This window comes from Pelodiscus sinensis, chromosome 14, assembly GCF_052426305.1.
Source record: "Pelodiscus sinensis isolate ZL-2025 chromosome 14, ASM5242630v1, whole genome shotgun sequence".
NCBI lineage: Eukaryota > Metazoa > Chordata > Testudines > Trionychidae > Pelodiscus > Pelodiscus sinensis.
Genome location: NC_143065.1, coordinates 9832792 through 9851412, shown reverse-complemented (window position 1 = coordinate 9851412; position 18621 = coordinate 9832792). Strand labels below are relative to the sequence as shown.

Sequence of the window (18621 nt, the reverse complement as noted above, 5' to 3'; positions counted from 1 at the left end):
TCTGTAAATTAAAAACTAAATAAAAATAAGCTTATGCTTATCGGATATTCAACTAGTCACTTATATCTCTAATGGTGGCATAGCCTTAACGTTCTGCAAACTTATTTTTCTCTTACAAACAAGAAAAGCTGCTACAGCTGGAAGACGAGAGGGGAAAATATGCTCTCCCTGTGTTGGTTTATTCCTGTTTTTGGGAAGTGCCACTTGCGTTCCTCAGAGTGGCTTGTTTATGAAGGAAAAGAGGAAGGAGGCAGTGTGACTACATAGAAAACACCCTCAAATAACCAGTTATCAAGTGACTTCTCTTCTGTTTTCAGTCTGTTTTCTTGGTTCACTGAATAGCATTTTGCATATAGCCACTTATAATTATTTGAGAGTCATTCAGAGAGCAACAGCAGAGAGACACGTTAAAAAGTAAGAAAACGTGACCACAAGTTGACGGGGGACTCAGACAGCTGTGGTACTGAGTCTACTTTTAATGCTTCTTTAATTTTTTTTAAAACAGATTTACTGATTGCTTTTAAACCAGTTCTATTTGGAGAAGTCACTACATCAAATATACTCAGACCCTTGTATATTCAGTCAGATCTTTGGAACAAGATAAAAATAGTAGTAAAAACAAGTGTACTATTTTTATCTTGTAAGCACGTCAGCACCCGTATGACTTTGGGATTCTGTACTGAACAGCATAATTAACTAAAAAATTCCAATTACGGGACAAAAATCTATTCTCGTTGATGCTTCTAAAATCCTGCTGCAGACAGTTGGGTTACAGGTAGTAAATGAGGGCCGTATTGTAGAAGCTTTGAGTGGAGATCTGTGAGCCAGAAAGGACCGTTCTTTGCACTTATGTTCTACTTTCAAATTGCAATGCTAGCAATTAAGAAATTATCCTGTAAACTGAGCATGTGATCGCTGTTTAGAAAGCAAATCCACTGATGCGCACACATGGAACACACAATGGAGTTTCTACAGCTAATGCCTAATAGTACTTGTACATTGGCCAAACTGGACATTCTCTATGACAAGGATAAATGGACACAAGTCAGACATCAGAAATGGTAACTCACTCACTCTTGTAGGGGAACATTTTATTCTGCCCGGGCACTCTAATCGTGGATTTAAAAGTAGCCTTTCTTCTACAAAAGAATTTCACCAGCCAATTACAGAGTGCGGAATTGGTGTTCATCTGCAAATTTGACAGTCCCTAGGCTTAAAACAGGGATGTAAAATTCTGGGTAACTGGTTAAATGTGCAGTTTGCTTCACGTTTAACCAGTTAATTGAAAAGGGCACTCCAGCCCAGCCCCAATGACCCTGGCCAGACTGGAGTGGCCCACCACCACAGGCAGAGGCCTGGGCATTCCCCCCCACCTCAGCCTGCCACGGACAGGGGCTGCTTTGAGCAACTCCTGTCTGCAGCAGGCCCCACTGGGCTGGAGTTGCCCCCTGCCCGTAGCAGGCGGGGAGCTGCTGCAGCCCTCACTGGTAAATCGGGATCAGTAAGCATCACCCTTAACCTTTCACATCCCTACCTTGAACAAAGACATTAATTGAATGTCACATTATAAAGCTAGTCTTCCCTGCCTTTAACCCCTCATTTATATCCAGCCCACTTAATTAACCCCATTAGCACCAGCACTACACTTGACAGGTTTTTTTTTTGGGGGGGGGGGGTTATATTTTTTCCTTTCCCTGCAATAAAATGCTTGGTTTCTGTTATTCCTCACCAGCCATCTGAGGAAGTGGGTTTTGGCCACAAAAGCTCATGATGATACTTTTTGTTAGACTGTAACTTTAAAAACAATGAGAAGTCCTGTAGCACCTTAGAGTCTAACACAACTACCCCTCTGAGACTTTATAACTGAGTATGTTACTTCTTATTGCTTCATGGCAACCAGCTATATAGTTCACATAGTATCTGGACTGGAGTGGACAATAATTTTCGATGGGGAGGGGCACTCCAAGATTTTGGGAAATGGTCAAGGGCTGCACTTTTCTGTGGAGGGGGTGCACAGTGTGGGATGGACGTTGGGTGCAGAGGGTTTGGATGGTGACCTGGGGCAGGAGGAGCTGAGGTGCCAGAGTAGGCTGTGGCCTGGACGTGCTTACCTAGGCAGCTCCCAGACAGCAGCCTGCCAGGACCTAGAGGCAGGCTCCCTGCCTGCCGCAGTCCCAAGCTGCTTAAAATGGTTGGCTGCTCCCTGTAGTTCTCTGCTTCAGGTACCAGGGAAAGGGAGAGGCTTTGGGCGCTGCCCTTGCCACCAGTAAAATCTCTCGGCTCCCATTGGTAGGCTTCCACAAAGCCTCTCCCTTCCCCATCATCCAGAGCAGAGAGCCCTAGGGAGCAGCCACCTGCTTAAAGCAGTGTAGGGCTGCTCTATGCCTCAGGGTCATGTGGGGGGTGAAATCGGGTGGCCCGCGGGCTAGTTCAGGTAGCCTGCTAGCTGGATTGAGTGGGTTGGCAGGCCAGATTTTGCCCAACCTTGATCTAGACAGTAGACAAGTGTGAGGTAAAAGACAGTTAATCTCACATAAATATAGCGTGCCCTGCTGTGCTTAGGGCAGTCCTCCCTGGAAATGCCAAGGCCGACTCAAGTTCCAACAAGGAGAGCAGATACTCCCAAGACTAGTGGGCAACACAAGTGAGACTCCCCAACTGGTCACAGTGTGCATCTGATCCCCCCCACACTGGTTCTCAGGAAGCAAAAAAGAAATCACACAGCTCCCTTCATTGCATTCCAGTTCTCTGGCTCCCAGTACAGTGAGCGGTTATGTAAAAAACCTCTGCCCCTGTGTACAAACTGTCCTTCTGACCCCAAAGGGTCAACCTCCTTACCAGGTCAGCACAGGTTTGGATTTTACCCACCATACGGCACTGGCCGCCAATAAGTTACTCCAGACATGAAGACAAAATGGAGAAGATGCGGCTGCCCTTTTGTAGTCCTTTGCATGCACCTTATTTCCTCTGTTCCAAACACCAGCTGCACAGCACATGGCTTGGAAGTTTTAAGCGATGTCCATACCAGGAAGGTTTGCCAACAAGCACTGCTGACATGCAAAAGTCACCAAAAGTGACAACAGGTCAAATGGTGTTTCTACCTCCCATTGTCAACAGTTCATGGCCACATTGCACGCACCCTGTTGGCAGCAAGATCAGAACAGTGTGGATGAGCATCCCACATGCAGTGCTGTGGGAAGGTAGAGCTCATTGCAAGTGAATTGTATGGTCGCCACTTCATAGTTGTCACCCAAGTGCAGTTTAGAGAAGAAGTCCTTCTATCCTGCTATGTGCAAGACAGTCTATAAAGCACCTTGACTTCACTGTCACAATGAGATCAGTTATCCTGCTGATTTTCTGTCTCTGTATTTATGCTTCATCTTTATACCCTACAGGCTGACACCTTAAAAGAGAGATACCAGAAGATTGGGGACACGAAGAGAAATACTCCAGTTGAAGTTCTCTGTGAGAACTTCCCAGGTAAGGCCCAATGGAATTATTACACCACTTGGAGTTTGTCTACACTGACACATTTTGTTGCCAAAAACAGCCTTTCGGCAACCAAACGGTGAGAGCATTTACACTGCAGTGCAACTTTTGTTGCCAAAACTGTATTTTTTTCCCAACAAAAAACTTCTACCCCTGCAAGAGACTTTTCTCTTTACCCCTCCCTTTTTTGTTGACAAAGAACCAGTTTGGACTCTGCTGGTATTTTTGTTGAGGGAACTGGCTTCCGCCAGCATCCCACAAGACCTGCCCTGATGGCTTTGTTCAGTGTTTTGTGATCTCTACTGCCCTGCAGGCATGCACCCCTCCCCTTTCAAAGCTGAGTGTCTGATAGCTGAGTGAGCCTCTCTGCTTGGGGAACAATGAAAGAGCAACACATTGGAATGTTTCTGTTCTGCCCTGCTATAAGGATGTTAAGTATCGGATAACTGAGTAATCAAATAGTCGATGCATTGTGCATCAACTATTCGATTAGTGAATAGGGCGCCTCCACCTCTGAAGTATAGCACTTAAAAGGTGAAAGTGACATGTGGAGCCCAGGGTCAGTGGGGAATCCCCAGCTGATCCCAGGCTCCCCGCGGTGCTACCATTTTGAAACGCTGCGAAGAGCCTGGTGCCAGGCTTCCCACAGTGTTTCAAAGCAGCAGCACCGCTAGAAGTCCGGGTTCCCCAAGTGACCCCAGGCTCCACACAGCATTTCCACCTTTGAACTGTAGCAGCAGCCCTAGGGTTGTTGCTACACTTCAAAGGTGGAGGCGCCCTATTAACTAACTGAATAGTCGATGCAAAATGCATTGACTATTTGATTAGTCAGTTACCCGGCGGTACTTAACATACTTAATGTAAATTTCATCCACTTCTGTCAAACTCCCCCTAAGTATCAGCCATTCTTTGAAAGATGCACCTCCTCTTGTAATAACCACTTGCCATACCGCTTAAAACTGGAAGGCCAAGTTTGCCCAGTTGTCGTCTTGGAGAATTGCAAAGACTAGGGCCCCCCAGTTGTATCGCTCTCATGCTATAGGGACTTGTAATCTGTACAGAGATGACATGAGCAGCAGGGGGCTGCTCTGGGTTTAGTCTGGGCAGAAGTATTGATACTCCTTATTTAATTTGGTCCTTGCCTTTTTGCAACAGAAGAGATGGCCACATACCTTCGTTATGTCCGGCGATTAGACTTCTTTGAGAGACCAGACTACGATTACCTACGAACCATCTTCACAGAACTCTTTGAAAAAAAAGGTTATACCTTTGATTATGCCTACGACTGGGTTGGCAGGCCACTGGTAAGTTTGCTTGGCAAAGCAAGCACCCTCCTTCCAGAAACAAGCCTCCTAGTCTCTCATGGCTGCTCTTCCAGCTGTGTGGGCACGTAAGACTTTCTGTTTTGGTTCAGTACAATGCAGGCTCTCTTTAAAACCCTTCACCATTGCATGACACGAGGCTCTCCTTCACTGAGCAGGCAACCCAACTGGAGTGTCCCATATAGCAGTGCACTGGCAGGGCAGGCCAATTGCAAAGCACATTCATGTGCTTGTTAAACGTAGCTACAAAGGGGAGGTGCTGCAGTGACACTTCCTCACACTTCGTACACAAGATCATAGGAATAATTGCTGTACCTTACGTTGTTGGGCAGATTTGCTTTTAAATTGAGTGTTACCAGCCGACCCCTCCATGCTCTTGTCTGGCTTGGATTTTCCTAGGGTTCCATCCCTCAGGTCTTTCTGTTTCAGGACCAAGGCTCTTGCATTCAGCATGGATTGGTAATGAGCCACACCTGCCCCAGGAATTGGGAAGTTTCTGCTTTCTGGCATGCTCCAACACTTAACAGGCTGCAAGGAGACCTACCCCCATTACAGCATGATTAGAAGTCTGGGCTTTTAGATATAGAACCTCCTGCATGTGGATAGTTTCATCAAATTTGGTTTTGTCACAAGAAATAATCCCTCCCATCACAATGGGTTGGGGATTTTAAAAAGGGCAACTCCCAATATCCATGCATTTTCCGATTGTTCTTCTCACTGTGGGGAGGGCAATCGGGAAAGGGTAAATGCAGAATGCTGATGTTTCGGACTTTCTAACTCCTTAGCTTCCAGCCTCTCCTTGTCTGTGCGTGCTGTCTGTCACCGTGTTCATCAGCTTGTAGCAGAAGCTTAGTGCCCTGGTCCGCCATCACCACACGGAACACGCTAACTACATTCCTGACTTGTTTGTAAATTTTGGGACCACCTGTCAGGGGAGGGGGAGGAAAGCTTGGCCAAGAGCCCTGCTGATGCGTGTTGGAGAACTGATAAAGCACATCTGAAAGAAGCCATGCATTGATGGCTCGTGCAAAGGGCAGTTTGTTTCAAGGAGGTGAATTACTATGTATTTAGGCGGTTCTGCTTTTCTGGTTTTTACATCGACGTAAATATACAGTATTTCCTCTGTTGGCTTATTTCACACAATAACCTTTTAAAAGGAAATCATTCTACTTATCAGTCTTGTTTCTCTTCACTGATGTTTCATTTCAGAGTCAGTGGGCAAAAAGCCATTTTAAGCCAAGCTTCCTATCCTTCCTTGAACAATTCACCATTGGTTGCTATGGAGATCATGAATTTACAAGCTAGGATTATGATTTAGGTGGGAACTGAGCAGATGAAGCCTTGATTAACACATCCTGTTCCTAAAGTAGGAAACCTGAGAGGAGGAAAACTATGCATAAAACTCTCCCTATTTGCAACTGTAATTAACCCAACTTAAACCACATCATGGAGTTGGATACCTTTATAAATGTGTGTAATGATAGCATTGCTTTTCAATTGACCATGAGATGTTAGTGGCTGTAAATGTCCAGCAAGCTCCTGAGTCCCGAAGAGACTTTATAGCATCTGCTGTGGTTTTTATTGTTTGTTCAAACAATTTAGGCCTATATTTTCCCAGCTCTTTCACGTTGTGTAAGAGCTTACACAGTAGTAGAGCTTCTGCATGCAGTGGTATGGGAATGGAGCCTAAGAAAGGCACTGGTTCAATGTGCAATGCATGTTTTCTTTTCCAGCCTACTCCAGTGGGGTCCATTCATGTAGATTCTGGGGCATCTGCAATAACAAGAGACAGCCATGCACATAGGGATCGACCGTCACAGCAACATGCTCTTCGAAATCCGGTGAGTTCTTTACAATGTCTTTGCTTTAGCATATGTCTGTAATACCTCCCCCGGCCCGTTTATGCAGAGGGAAATTGAAGTAAAATCTCTGGAGAATTCCTTTTCTTAAGGGCATTTAATGTGCATTAAGTGAAAGGTTAGAACATGCCCCCAAAATAGGTGTGTTATTGCATCCTCCATCCACGTGTGGGATGTTCGGAGACCACTGATGTTGGCACTTAGCTCACTTCTAGCAAGTACGTTTCCTCTGACTTCAGGAAGGTTATAGTTTCAACTGAATTTTATTTTCTGTAAGTGAGAAACTGTGGAAATGCTGTTTATCACAACAGAATTGAGGAGGCATGTGGCATAGGTGTGTGAATTTAAATTTCTACAATTTCAAGTGCATCATTTTTCTTCTAGTTTGCGTTTTTAATTTGTTTTACACTAGAAGGTCCTGGGCCCTGTTCCCAAGTTTAAGGATGTGAGGTTCTCCAGTTTTTTCCTTTGTCTCTCTCATATTTCATTGTGGTTGAGAATTTGGCTCGTCCATGGTTTTGCAGAACAGATCCGAATTTCGGCAGATCACAGGAAGTGCTAGTTCCTTGCTAGAGCTGTTAGTACCCCAGTGAGTGGTCTCGGTCCCTGGGTGCTTCTTTCCCCCTTAGGGCTGCAGGTGTCTGGTTTTCAGCCAGAACGCTCGGTTGAAAAGGGACCCTGGCAGCATCAGTTAGCTGCTGACTGGGCCATTAACATTTGATAGGCTCCCTACCTGGCTCTGCACAGCTCCCTGGAAGTGGCATTGTGTCCCTCCCATCCTAGGAAGAAGGGTGGCCAAGAGGACTCTGCACTGCCCCTGCCGTGCATGACTGCTCCCCTTGGGGGGAACAGTGGTCAGTGGGAGCCACAGGGGCTGTGGCTGTGGGAAGGGACACCACAGCAGTGGGCAGAGCTGCCTGGCTGTGCTTCTGCCTAGGAACCAAGGGATATGCCACTACTTGTGGGGAGCTGCCCAAGAGCCCAGTGCTCCCACTCCCCTGCCCCAGGTCCACTCCCACATCCTGACCCCACTCTCGCACCCCACCTTCAGCCCTGAGACCCTTATGTACACAAACTTCCTCCCAGAGTCCCCCTCCTGAACCCTCTCCTGTGCTCCAACCCCCTCCCCCTGCTTGGAAATCACTCGCACACCCTGAACTCCTCATTCAGAGCCCGCATCCCCAGCCCAGAGCCCATACCTCCTTCACCTGCAGCCCCCCACACACTCCAGACCTTTGGCCCCACCTGAGAGCCTGCACCCTCCGCCAATGCCCTCGCCTCTTCCCAGATGCCAACCCCCTGTTTCAGTCTGGTGAAAATGAGCAAGTCAAGGAGGGTGAGGAGAGCAAGCAACAGAGGGGCGGGGATGGCATGAGTGGAGGTGGAGCTTCACAAGAGTTTGGGGCAAAGGCTGGGAAGAGTAGTGGGTTTTGTGCAACTAGAAAGTTTGTAAACCTACCCCACCAGTAGGCTGCTTTTAAGTCCCTGCAAACACGGACCGAGGTCTTCAAGTTCTCGGCCATTCCATGCTGACTCTGTTGCTGGTGGCACTAGTCAGGTCTAGGCTCAGCTTTTCTTCTTTCATGCAGTTATCTTCTGAGAGGAAGAACAACAAATGTAGACCAGAAATGCTCCAGAGCTGTAGGTTAGCCATAAAACAGGAATGTGTTTCCCTCCTGAGAAGTGGGGCTCCTTGGCAGCTGGCTTTTTAAATTACTGCATATGAGCATTGTGTATTTTTTGAATGCTTATTAGTGCAGCTTGCTGTGCACTCGGCTCCATAGTAACCTGCTTTAAAACATTAGTTACTAGATGCGCTGTATCCCCTTTATGCTGGGGTAATCTGGTGCGGGGGGGGCAGCTTCCGGAGATACCCAAAGTATCTCCTGTTTACTTTCCATTGCCCGGAAGACATTCTGGGTTTAGCTTTCAGGCACATTAAAGCACATATTTCTAATGCAGAACACATCTTCCATGTCCTAAGAATGACACTTGAGGGGACTTATTCCCTGTTCGTGTCTGTTTCTCCCCTAAATAAAGCCTGCTAGCGTATGGCACAGTGGTACCCCTAATTCCTGCATAATGCTGACAATCAACAGCCCCTCTCTCAAGATGTTGCCATGTTAGCTGTGTGTGTGCCTGGAGATAGCTCAGCATTAAAAGTCTGCTTTGGAATTGGTCTTGGACAAATGTAACCGTTCCTCCGCCAAGGGATGGGCCTTTTGAATGCGGCGCAAATGATTTCTTTTCAAAGGTCACTAACAGGGACTTGTAGGGGCAGTGGAGTTGAGGCAGGTGTGTTTGGGTGGAGACAACCCTCAACTCCCAGGGTGACTTTTTTTTATTTTTACTCCCTGCATGTGAGTGTGAATCTTTTACCAGCTATGGGCACCAAAGCCAGGCAGTGCGCCGTAGCACCTATTTCGACAGCTGCGCTTACAGGGCGTGTTCTCCAGCAAGGCTGACCTGCTCTGTGAACTGGGCAGTGGCAAGAGGATGGCCAGAGTTGAGAGGAAGTCGTCCTCCAGTTCCATGTACGTCACCCTTGCCAGACAACATTGGGCTCAGGCAGTGAAACTTAAGGCTACTCCAGAGCTGGTTCCTGGTGCGCTGTGCTGCAGAGCCATCAACCAGTGGTCTGCCCCTCCTGGTCTCTTCTAGAGAGCTTTTTGTGAAACAGCAGACTTTAAGCCCGGAGGCAGGGTGTTTTCCCCCTCAATGCTAACAATAGGGGGTAAGCGACCTCCTTGGGTCCACTGAACTCTAGTAAACGGTGCTGCTCTTTGGCCTGGCTCGTCTCTGTCCACTTCTCTAATCTGCAGGCCTGCGTGGTTCTAACAGTGCTGGTTCTAAATGTGCCTTTCATTTAGGGCAAGGACATTGTTCTCAAAGAAAGTAGTTGCATGTTTTGGGCTGGTACTCCTGCAGCAAGTGACAGTGAAGCCTGACAGGAGACAGTGGGGGTGGGAGGGGAAGGGATTTAATCAAAGGGAGGGCCTGAAGAGACTTAAGATCTGGATTTGTAGACTTCGGGCCATTCAGTGCTTGGCTATGGTATCCTAAAGGAAAGTGCCTCCCTCCCCTGTCATCCTGCCCCAGGCAAGGAATAGGAACATCTGTCTCCTACTGCTACAAGAGAGAAGGCTGAACCGAACCTCTGGCCAGGAAGGTGCCCTTGATAGTGACTACCGCTAGGTGGCAGTTAAAACAAGCCAGCCGCAGACCTAATTGTCCTGGGTGATTTTTTTAAAAGGCAGGTGCTGTAGCTTGGAAACCAGAAGCCTGATTAACACTCCATTCTGCTTCCTTTTGCAGACTCCACTTAGCTCCCAACGAGGTTCAGGATTTGCTAGTTGAAGGGCGGACAAGTTTGCTCAAAGATAACTTGGCTCCTTTTTTCCTGTGTGTAGCTGCCTAACGTTCAGACTCCCACCCAATTTGAACAGTGCCATTTGGCCTGTGTGGCTGTGCTCCTCTTCTAGCCAGCGTAGGGCTCCCCTTCTACATCGTGAAGAGAGTCATGTTCTGAGGGGGTAAGGGTGGGGTGGGGAGGCAGGAAACTTTGCCATCTTTGATTAGCTATCTTGATTTCATTGCTGATAGCTTCTAGCTTACCTGTATTAAACCATACAGCCCTTCGTTCTCCCCCCAAATTAAAGCTTGCTAACTTTGATACACTTGCATTTTCCGTTTCTTTTGTTCACTAAACCTGCTCTCCGTCCGGCTCAACAGTTAAGAATGCTTCTTCTGTTTCCCGCTTCCTTTAAAGTTTGGTTGAAATTTTACACACTAGCATAGAGGTAGATGGTGTCCGTAGTTACTGCTTTGGAGCGGTCAGTAGAATCACAAATAGTCCTATCCACGATGAGCTTCAGAGGTCTCGAAAGAGAGCTCTGCTCATGTGTCCTGGGTCTGAGCAACAGCACAGCTCTGTCTGTCGCGTCCCACTGCTCCCCCTGCTCAGCCAGTCTTGGAGTAGGCACGTTGACCACTTATGCCACGATGGCGATTAGCCACCACAAGGGATGCATGGCTGCGTTCTCATGAATATGTTGGCGGCATTGTGCCGCAAATATGGAATGAACACTCAGGAACAAAGAGCTATCCCAGACCTTGCCAGCTTTCACTCCAAGCACGAGGTGCCCTTCTTTGCCCTGCCTGCTGAGGTGCATGCAGAGTAGCATGTAATTAAAATCTAAACCCCTTCCCTAAGCACACAGCCCTCCACCTGGGAGGAGGTTGAGGCAGACAGCCAATGTGAGAGGTCGATCATGCCATTTCATGAGCTGCTGGACGGCACTCAGACACTGTGGTGATGAGGTTGCTCTAAGAGTCTGTCTGGAATAGAACAGACGTGGATGAATGTAAAGTGCCTTCAGCCCCCAAGAAGTGCGCCAGCAGTGTAACCATACGCACCCCAGCATGGCTCATTCCCTCTAGCTATTGTTTTAAATCAAGGCCATTTCAACCATTCATATGTAACTTCTAGACTCTGCCTTTCTGCAAGTTCCAGCACCCGTCCTGTGGTAGACATCTTAATGGATGCTCCACAGGGACCTCTCTTTGCTTTGTGAAAATCGCCTCTTTCCCCTGGTGGAGGAGGCTGCGCTGCGCTGTGGCGTCAGGAGCCCCTGGCTGGTTCCTCACTAAGTGAGAAGTGTCCTTGTGGAAAATGGGCCATGTTATGGCTGGGCTGCTGGATAGCGCCTCAGGTCTGACTTAGAATCATAGAACCATAGGGCTGGAAGAGACCTCAGGAGTCATCAAGTCCAGCCCCCTGCCAAGACCAATCCCACCTAAATTAACGCAGCCAGGGCTTTGTCCAGCTGAGACTTAAACACCTCTAGGGATGGAGACTCTACTACTTCCCTAGGGAACCCATTCCAGTGCTTCACCACCCTCCTAGGGAAATAGTTTTTCCTAATATCCAACCTGGACCTCTCCCACCGCAACTTGAGACCATTGCTCCTTGTTCTGCCATCCGTCACTACTAAGAACAGCCTCTCTCCAGCCTCTTTGGAACCTCCCTTCAGGAAGTTGAAGGCTGCTATCAGATCCCCCCCCCTCACTCTTCGCTTTTGCAGACTAAACAAATCCAAATCCCTCAGTCTCTACTCGTAGATCATATGCTCCAACCCCCTAATCATTTTGGTTGCCCTCCGCTGGACCCTCTCCAACGTGTCCACATCCTTTCTATAGTGGGGGGGCTCAGAACGGCATACAATATTCCAGATGTGGCCTCACCAGAGCCAAATAAAGGGGAATAATCACTTCTCTGGATCCACTGGAAGTGCTCCTCCTAATGCAACCTAATATGCCATTAGCTGTCTTGGCTACAAGGGCACACTGTTGACTCATGTCCAGCTTCTCATTCACTGTAATCCCCAGGTCCCTTTCTGCTGAACTGCTACTTAGCCATTCAGTCCTCAGCCTGAAACAATGCTTGGGATTCTTATCTCCCAAGTGCAGGACTCTACACTTGTCCTTGTTGAACCTCCATCAGATTTTTGTCCCAATCCTCTAATCTGTCCAGGTCACTCTGGACCCTATCCCTGCCCTCCAGCGTATCTACCTCTTCCCCCTACCTTAGTGTCATCTGCAAACTTGCTGAGGGTGCAATCCATCCCCTCATCCAGGTTATTCATAAAGATGTTGAACAAAACCGATCCTTAGGGCACACACCGCTAGAAACCGACTGCCAACCTGACATCGAGCCATTGATCGCTACCCATTGGGCCCAACAGTCTAGCCAGCTTTCTCTCCATCTTACAGTCCATTTATCCAATCCATACTCCCTTAACTTGCTGGCCAGAATATTGAGAGACAGTATCAAAAGCTTTGCTGAAGTCAAGGTATATCACATTCACTGACTTTCCCATATCCACAGAGCCAGTTATCTCGTCATAGAAGCTAATCAGATTGGTCAGGCATGATTTTGTGAATCCATGCTGACTATTCCTGATCACTTTTCCCTCTTCCAAGTGCTTCAAAATGGATTCCTTGAGGATCCCCTCCATGACTTTTCCGGGGACTGAGGTAAAGCTGACCGGTCTGCAATTCCCTGGATTGTCGTTCTTCCCTTTTTTTAAAGCTGGGCACTACATTTACCTCTTTCCAATCATCTGGGATCTCTCCCGATCTCCACGACTTTTCAAAGTTAATGGCCAAAGGCTCCGCAATGACACTTGCCAACTCCTGCAGTACCCTCGGATGCATTAAATCTGGGCCCATGAATTTGTGTATGTTTAGCTTTTCTAAATAGTTCCTAACCTGTTCTTTCCCCACCAAGGGCTGTCCACCTCCTTCCCATATTACGTTGCCTAGTGCATTTATCTGGGAGCTGACCTTATCCGTGAAGACAGAGGCAAAGAAAGCATTGAGTACCTCAGCTTTTCCCACATCATCTGTCACTAGGTTACCTCCCTCATCCAGTAAGGGCCCCACACCCTCTCCGATCACCCTCTTCTTGCTAACATGCCTGTAGAAACCTTTCTTGTTCCCCTTCATATCCCTTGCCAGATGCAATTCCAATTGCACTTTTGCCTTCCTGATAACTCCCCTGCATTCTCAAGCAATATATTTATACTCCTCCCTAGTCATCAGTCCAAGTTTCCACTTCGTGAAAGCTTCCTTTTTGTGTTTAAGCTCACCATGGATGTCCCTGGTAAGCCAATCTGGTAGCCTATCATAGTTGCTTTTCATGCTGTGCATCAGGATGGTTTCTTCCTGTGCCTTTTAATAAGCTTTCTTGAAAATACTACCAGCTCTCCTGAACTCCTTTCTTCTTCATGTTAGCATCTCAGGGAATCCTACCCATCAATTCTCTGAGGGAGTCAGTCTGCTCTTCTGAAGTCCAGGGTGTGTATTTTGCTACTCTCCTTTATTCCTTTGGTCAGGATCCTGAAATCTACCATCTCATGATCACTGCTTCCCAAGTTGTCACCCACCTCTACTTCCTTTACTAGTTCCTCCCTGTTTGTGAGCAGCAGGTCAAGCTGTGCATGGCCCCTGGTCGGTTCCTTCAGCACTTGTACCAAGAAGTTATCCCCAACATTCTCCAAAAACTTCCTGGATTGTCTGTGTACTGCTGTATTGGTCTCCCAACAGATGTCAGGGTGATTAAAGTTGCACATGAGAACCAGGGCCTGCGATCTGGAAGCTTCTCACAGTTGTCCAAAGAAAGCTTCGTCTACCTCATCCACCTGATCCGGTGGTCTGTAGGGTCTGTAGCAGACACCAACCATAACATCACCCCTGTTGCTTCCACCTCTGAATTTAACCCCTAGACTCTCCTCCAAGTACTGGAGCTCCGAGCAATCATACTGCTTTCTTACATACAATGCAACAACTCCTCCTTTTCTCCTCCGCCTGTTCTTCCTGAACAGTTTATACCCTTCCATGACAGTGCTCCGGTCATGCAAGTCATCCCACCAAGTCTGTTATTCCGATCAAATCATATTTCTTCGACTGGGGCTAATTCTTCTTGTTTTTCCCAGGCTTCTTGCATTGGTGTACAAATACCTTAGATAACCAGTTGATCGCCCTGCCTTTTCCATCCAAATCAGGGGTTCTCCTTTGTTGCTCGTTCCTCCTTGTGATTCTTCCTGGTGTCCGACTTCCTTGCTTACCTCAGTGCTTTGGTCACCGTCCTCCAATGAACCTAGGTTAAAGCCCTCCTCACTAGGTTTGCAAGCTTGCCTGCGAAGATGCTCTTTTCTCTCTTGGTTAGATGGATCCCATCTCTTCCTAATAATCCTTGTGCCTGGAACAGAGTCCCACGGTCAAAGAAACCAAATCCCTCTCTGCGACACCACCTGCGCAACCTCGCATTTACTTCCTCAATTTGACGATCCCTACCTGGACCTTTCTTTCAACCGGAAGGATGGACGAGACCCCCACTTGCGCTTCAAATTCCTTGAAGGGAGGTTTCTTGTCATAAAAGGCAGCAGCGCCAGGAAAATGAGCCTCTCTCCACAGCAGATGGCTGCCTCTGGCTCCCGCAGGGGAGAGAATGCTAATTTAAAGCAAGAATGTGGCTTTTGAATTGCACCATCCTTTTAACACCATAGGGTCTGAGTGAGGGCAGATGAGTCTCGTCCACAGGGAGATGCAGTTTCAGGTACATCATGTCAGGGATGGTACTTGGTCCTGCTGTGAAGGCAGGGGACTGGACTTGATGATCTTTCAAGGTCCCTTCCAGTTCTAGGAGATAGGCAATCTCCATTAATTTATGTGAGTTTTGGCCTTGCACCAGGGAGATCAGGTGACATCACCACTTGTCAGTCTCCTAATCACTGCTTTCTTTCTAGCTGTGAGGGCAACCTGCATCTGCCTGTCTGCTTCTCTCACAAACACCACTGGGCCTTTTCCCAGGCCGCTTTCTGTTTGGGAACTACTCCGCCAGGCTTTCTAGAGCCCTTTAATCCTTTCAAACCTGCCTCTGTCATGATGCCTACAGGGGCAGGAGTCTGGCCTTGATTGGGCAAGAAGCGAGCCAAAACGTTTGGTTTGTCACTCTGATCATGTTCCTTCACCTTCCCTTGCCAGTTTGCCTGAACCAACAAGTAACAGTGTAGTCCTTGATTACATCTCTAGGTGCGATCGTAATGCCAGTAATATCCAAAAAAGCCTTGCTGGACAAGCAGGAAGGGGTTGCGAGTGGTTTGGAGGATAGGTCTGGAATTCAGAATGATCTGCACAACCTGGAGAAATGGTCTGAAGTAAACAGAATTCAGTTCAATAAGGACAAATGCAAAATATGCCACTTAGGAAGGAAAAGCCAGTTGCGCACACACCAACTGGGAAATAGCTGCCAAGGAAGGAATATTGGGGAAAACGATCTGGGAGTCCTAATGGACCACAACCTGAATGAGTCAGCAGTGTACACCGTTGCCAAAAAAGCAAACTGGATTCTAGGCTGTGTTAGCAGGGGTGCTGTGAGCAAGACACAAGAAGTCATCCTTCTGCTCCACTCTGCTGACTAGGCCTCAAATGGAGTGCAGGCTGAACCTGGTCTGGCAACATCTGTGGGTCAGATGTTCCTGGTGGAGGGCTGGTGGCTAAGAGCCCATGGGACTGGCAGGTCAGTGGGCCAGGAGCATAGCTCCCACAGCTGGACTGCCCAGTACTCTGCAGCTGGGTGTGCCACAGTGGGGCTGCCTGGAGAGCAGGCAAGGGGGTGGTGGAATCAGCAGAGCGGGGGGAGGCAGCCAGGCCAGGGCTGAGGGGCTGGTAGCCAGGGGGCCAGATATGACTTCCCCTGGTCTGGAAAAATCCCTGATTCAGGACCAGTCAGGTCCCAAGGGTGCTGAACCAGGGAGATCCTATTTGTATTATATCCAGTCCTGGGTGTCACATTTCAGGAAAGACATGGACAAATGTGTGTGTGTGTGGGGGGGTTCCAGAGAAAAGAAACAAAAAAATATTTAAATGTCTATAAAACATATGAGGGATGATTGGAAAAAAAGAGTTTGTTTAGACTGGAAAAGAGAAGACTGAAAGGGCTCTCGATAACCATTTTCAGGTACCTAAAAGCTTGTTCCAAAAATCAGGAGAAACTTCTCTTAATCTCTAAGACTAGGACAAGATCTAATGGGCTTAAATTGCAGCGAGGGAGGTTTAGGTTGGGCATTAGGGAAAACTTTGACTAGGTTATTTTCTAAGTGAAATCTGTTCTCAGAGGTGCCAGGATCTGCCTCATAATGATTGGTGTCAGGATAGTTATCCTCCCCAAAAGCATTTTGTGCCACAGAAAATTACGTTTACAGCAGAGCCTGTTTTGACAAAGTATAATTATTACAGAGAATTCATTTTAGCCCATGATTAGCCAAGCCATAGATGAGTGGTGGTGTTCTTTGCTTCCCTTCAGGTTAATTGACTGACTGACATGCAGTTGTGCTCTCAGGTATCAATGATTTGCTTTTGGGAACACAGGATCAATGTTATTTTTTTTCCATTGTAAAACAGAAATGAATTGCTGGGACAAGTTCTGTCCTCAGATACACGTGCCCATCGAGAGGAGTTGGTGGGAGCCATGTGGCTGTTTCAGAGGCTGTAAGATTGAATGTATGTGCTAACATGCAACCTTCCTAAATCATGTAGAACTAAGCTGAGCTCTCTGGTTCTAGCTCTGCATCAGGCCGTTCTTCCTAGAAAAGTACCAACTCGCAGGTAGGCTGGCTGGGGCAAGACTCAACAGAGCTAAATGATTAGAGCTGTGTCCAGCCAGTTGAGAAGCAGGAGCCATTATCGTGGTTGCTGCTACAGCAAACTAGCCACATTCAACCAGCCAAATAGGCACCTGTGACTAGTGGCTAGCGCGTTGGACACCACAGTGTTAGGGATGCTGAGGAGCCCATGCTCTGTCCTGAAGAGAGCTGCTTTGGCCTGGGAGTATATAAAAGCATCAGAAAGCCACTTACCCAGTTAAGCCATATCTGTCATTTTGAGCCAGGGCTTATCAGAGCTTCTGACAGCCGTTGTTTGGCTTTGTCCCCTTCCATCACTAAACATCATGAGGGCTAAAGCTCCAAGCTTGTCTGGAGTATGGAACTTACTGTAGGCTCTAGCATGTCCCAGCAGCATGGGACCTGAACCCCTGTTGCCATGTCAATTAATGCCTGAGTTACTGCTCTGCGTGCTGCCTTTGGGTCTACTCGTTTTTCATCTTCACTGGGTGCTAGTGCATTTGCTTGTGTCTGAGTTTCTACGGTGCCATCCCGTGTGTACAATTGGAGTGCCTCACACCCAGCAATGGATTTTATCCTTAACAGCTAGCAGCCAAAGGCATAATGTGATCCCATAGCTAGTCATCAGCGTGAGACCAGTTCAGGGTGAAAACAAGCATGCTGCTGGGTGCACCACTTCTGACTGCAGAGGTGTTTCTGCTGGCAGTTGGTAGGCAGCTGCCAAGCTTGCTGCTTGTGCTCCCGGAGACCTCTGGCTGCTGCCCGGTCAGCGTGATGCTTGGCAGCAATTCCTCTGTTGGCGCTGTGCAGCTGGCTGTGCGTTCCCGTGGTCTGCAAGTGCCCAGCATGATGAAGCCTCGATCCCCCGACTGACATGTCTGCAATATAAATAGCTAGAGCCAGGGGCAGCTGCGAGGGGAGAAGAGGAGATGCCCCCTGCAGCATGAAGCAAAATACATGTGCGGGGGGTGGGGGGAAATCCCAAAGAAACAGGCTGGGGGAAGGGAACAGGCAGGAAAGGGTGTCAGGCAGTGGAGAGGGACAGAGATGAGGAGTGATAACAGTAAGTGCTGTGGCAGCTGGGGGTATTCTCAGTTCTGTTCCGGGGAGACCCCTGTTGAAACAGTTAGGCATCATTGCCATGCGTATGTTGGACTGGCGTTCCAGTCGTACAGGTTGTGACCTTCCGCCCTGAGAGGTGGGGGTGGGAGAGGCCTGCCTTCCCCAGACTTTCTGCTGGGAGCTTCATAAAGGGGAACATCTGAGGGCGGGCCTGTGCTGCCCATACAAACCCGCACAGGTGAGCCAGGCTTTTGGGACGCAGGGCTGGAAAGAGTGGTGTATGTATGCAGGCTTGGGCTAGCTCCTGAGCTTGGCGATGCTGCCCCCTTGCCTGCCAGAGGTCAGATCCAGGCTCTGGGAGGGGCCGGCATGGGGGTCTCTATGCGGTGTAGACATCCCGTCAGTGCACCACAGTGTTTTGAAAATGCGAACACTCCTGGCCCAGAAGTACTGTGAGCCCAAGGGGTGGCTCCTCGGTACCTGTCTTCATCGGCAACGTATTGCCACTTATCTAGGCAACCGCCAATAATCCATCTGCACGTAAGGGAAAAGGCCCACACGGCGTGCATCTTTACCCGCCAAGGGCATTGCCCTGGGAAGTGGCGGCTCACCAGACTCTCTTCTGCCAGTAAATCTGTAATCGGAACGTTAACGTTTTCTGGACCTGGGAGTAAAATATCCTCTTCAGCCAATTCTTCTGGC

General features: G+C 48.2%; 1 protein-coding gene across 9 annotated transcripts in view; it reads left to right on the top strand.

The window, feature by feature from the left end:
* The window catches only part of CSNK1G1 (casein kinase 1 gamma 1), a 160587-nt gene that overhangs the window by 120659 nt on the left and 21307 nt on the right, over positions 1-18621 (top strand). For 6 of the 9 annotated variants that reach the window (XM_089781950.1, XM_075897479.2, XM_075897484.2 and 3 more), the window contains 3 exons: positions 3396-3480; positions 4645-4793; positions 6545-6652. In XM_089781950.1, coding sequence (XP_089638076.1) covers positions 3396-3480; positions 4645-4793; positions 6545-6652 — 342 coding nt within the window. Of the gene's footprint in view, positions 1-3395; positions 3481-4644; positions 4794-6544; positions 6653-9985; positions 10344-18621 lie in introns of those variants that run through there. The other 3 variants (XM_075897483.2, XM_075897485.2, XM_075897486.2) reach the window with 2 other exon arrangements.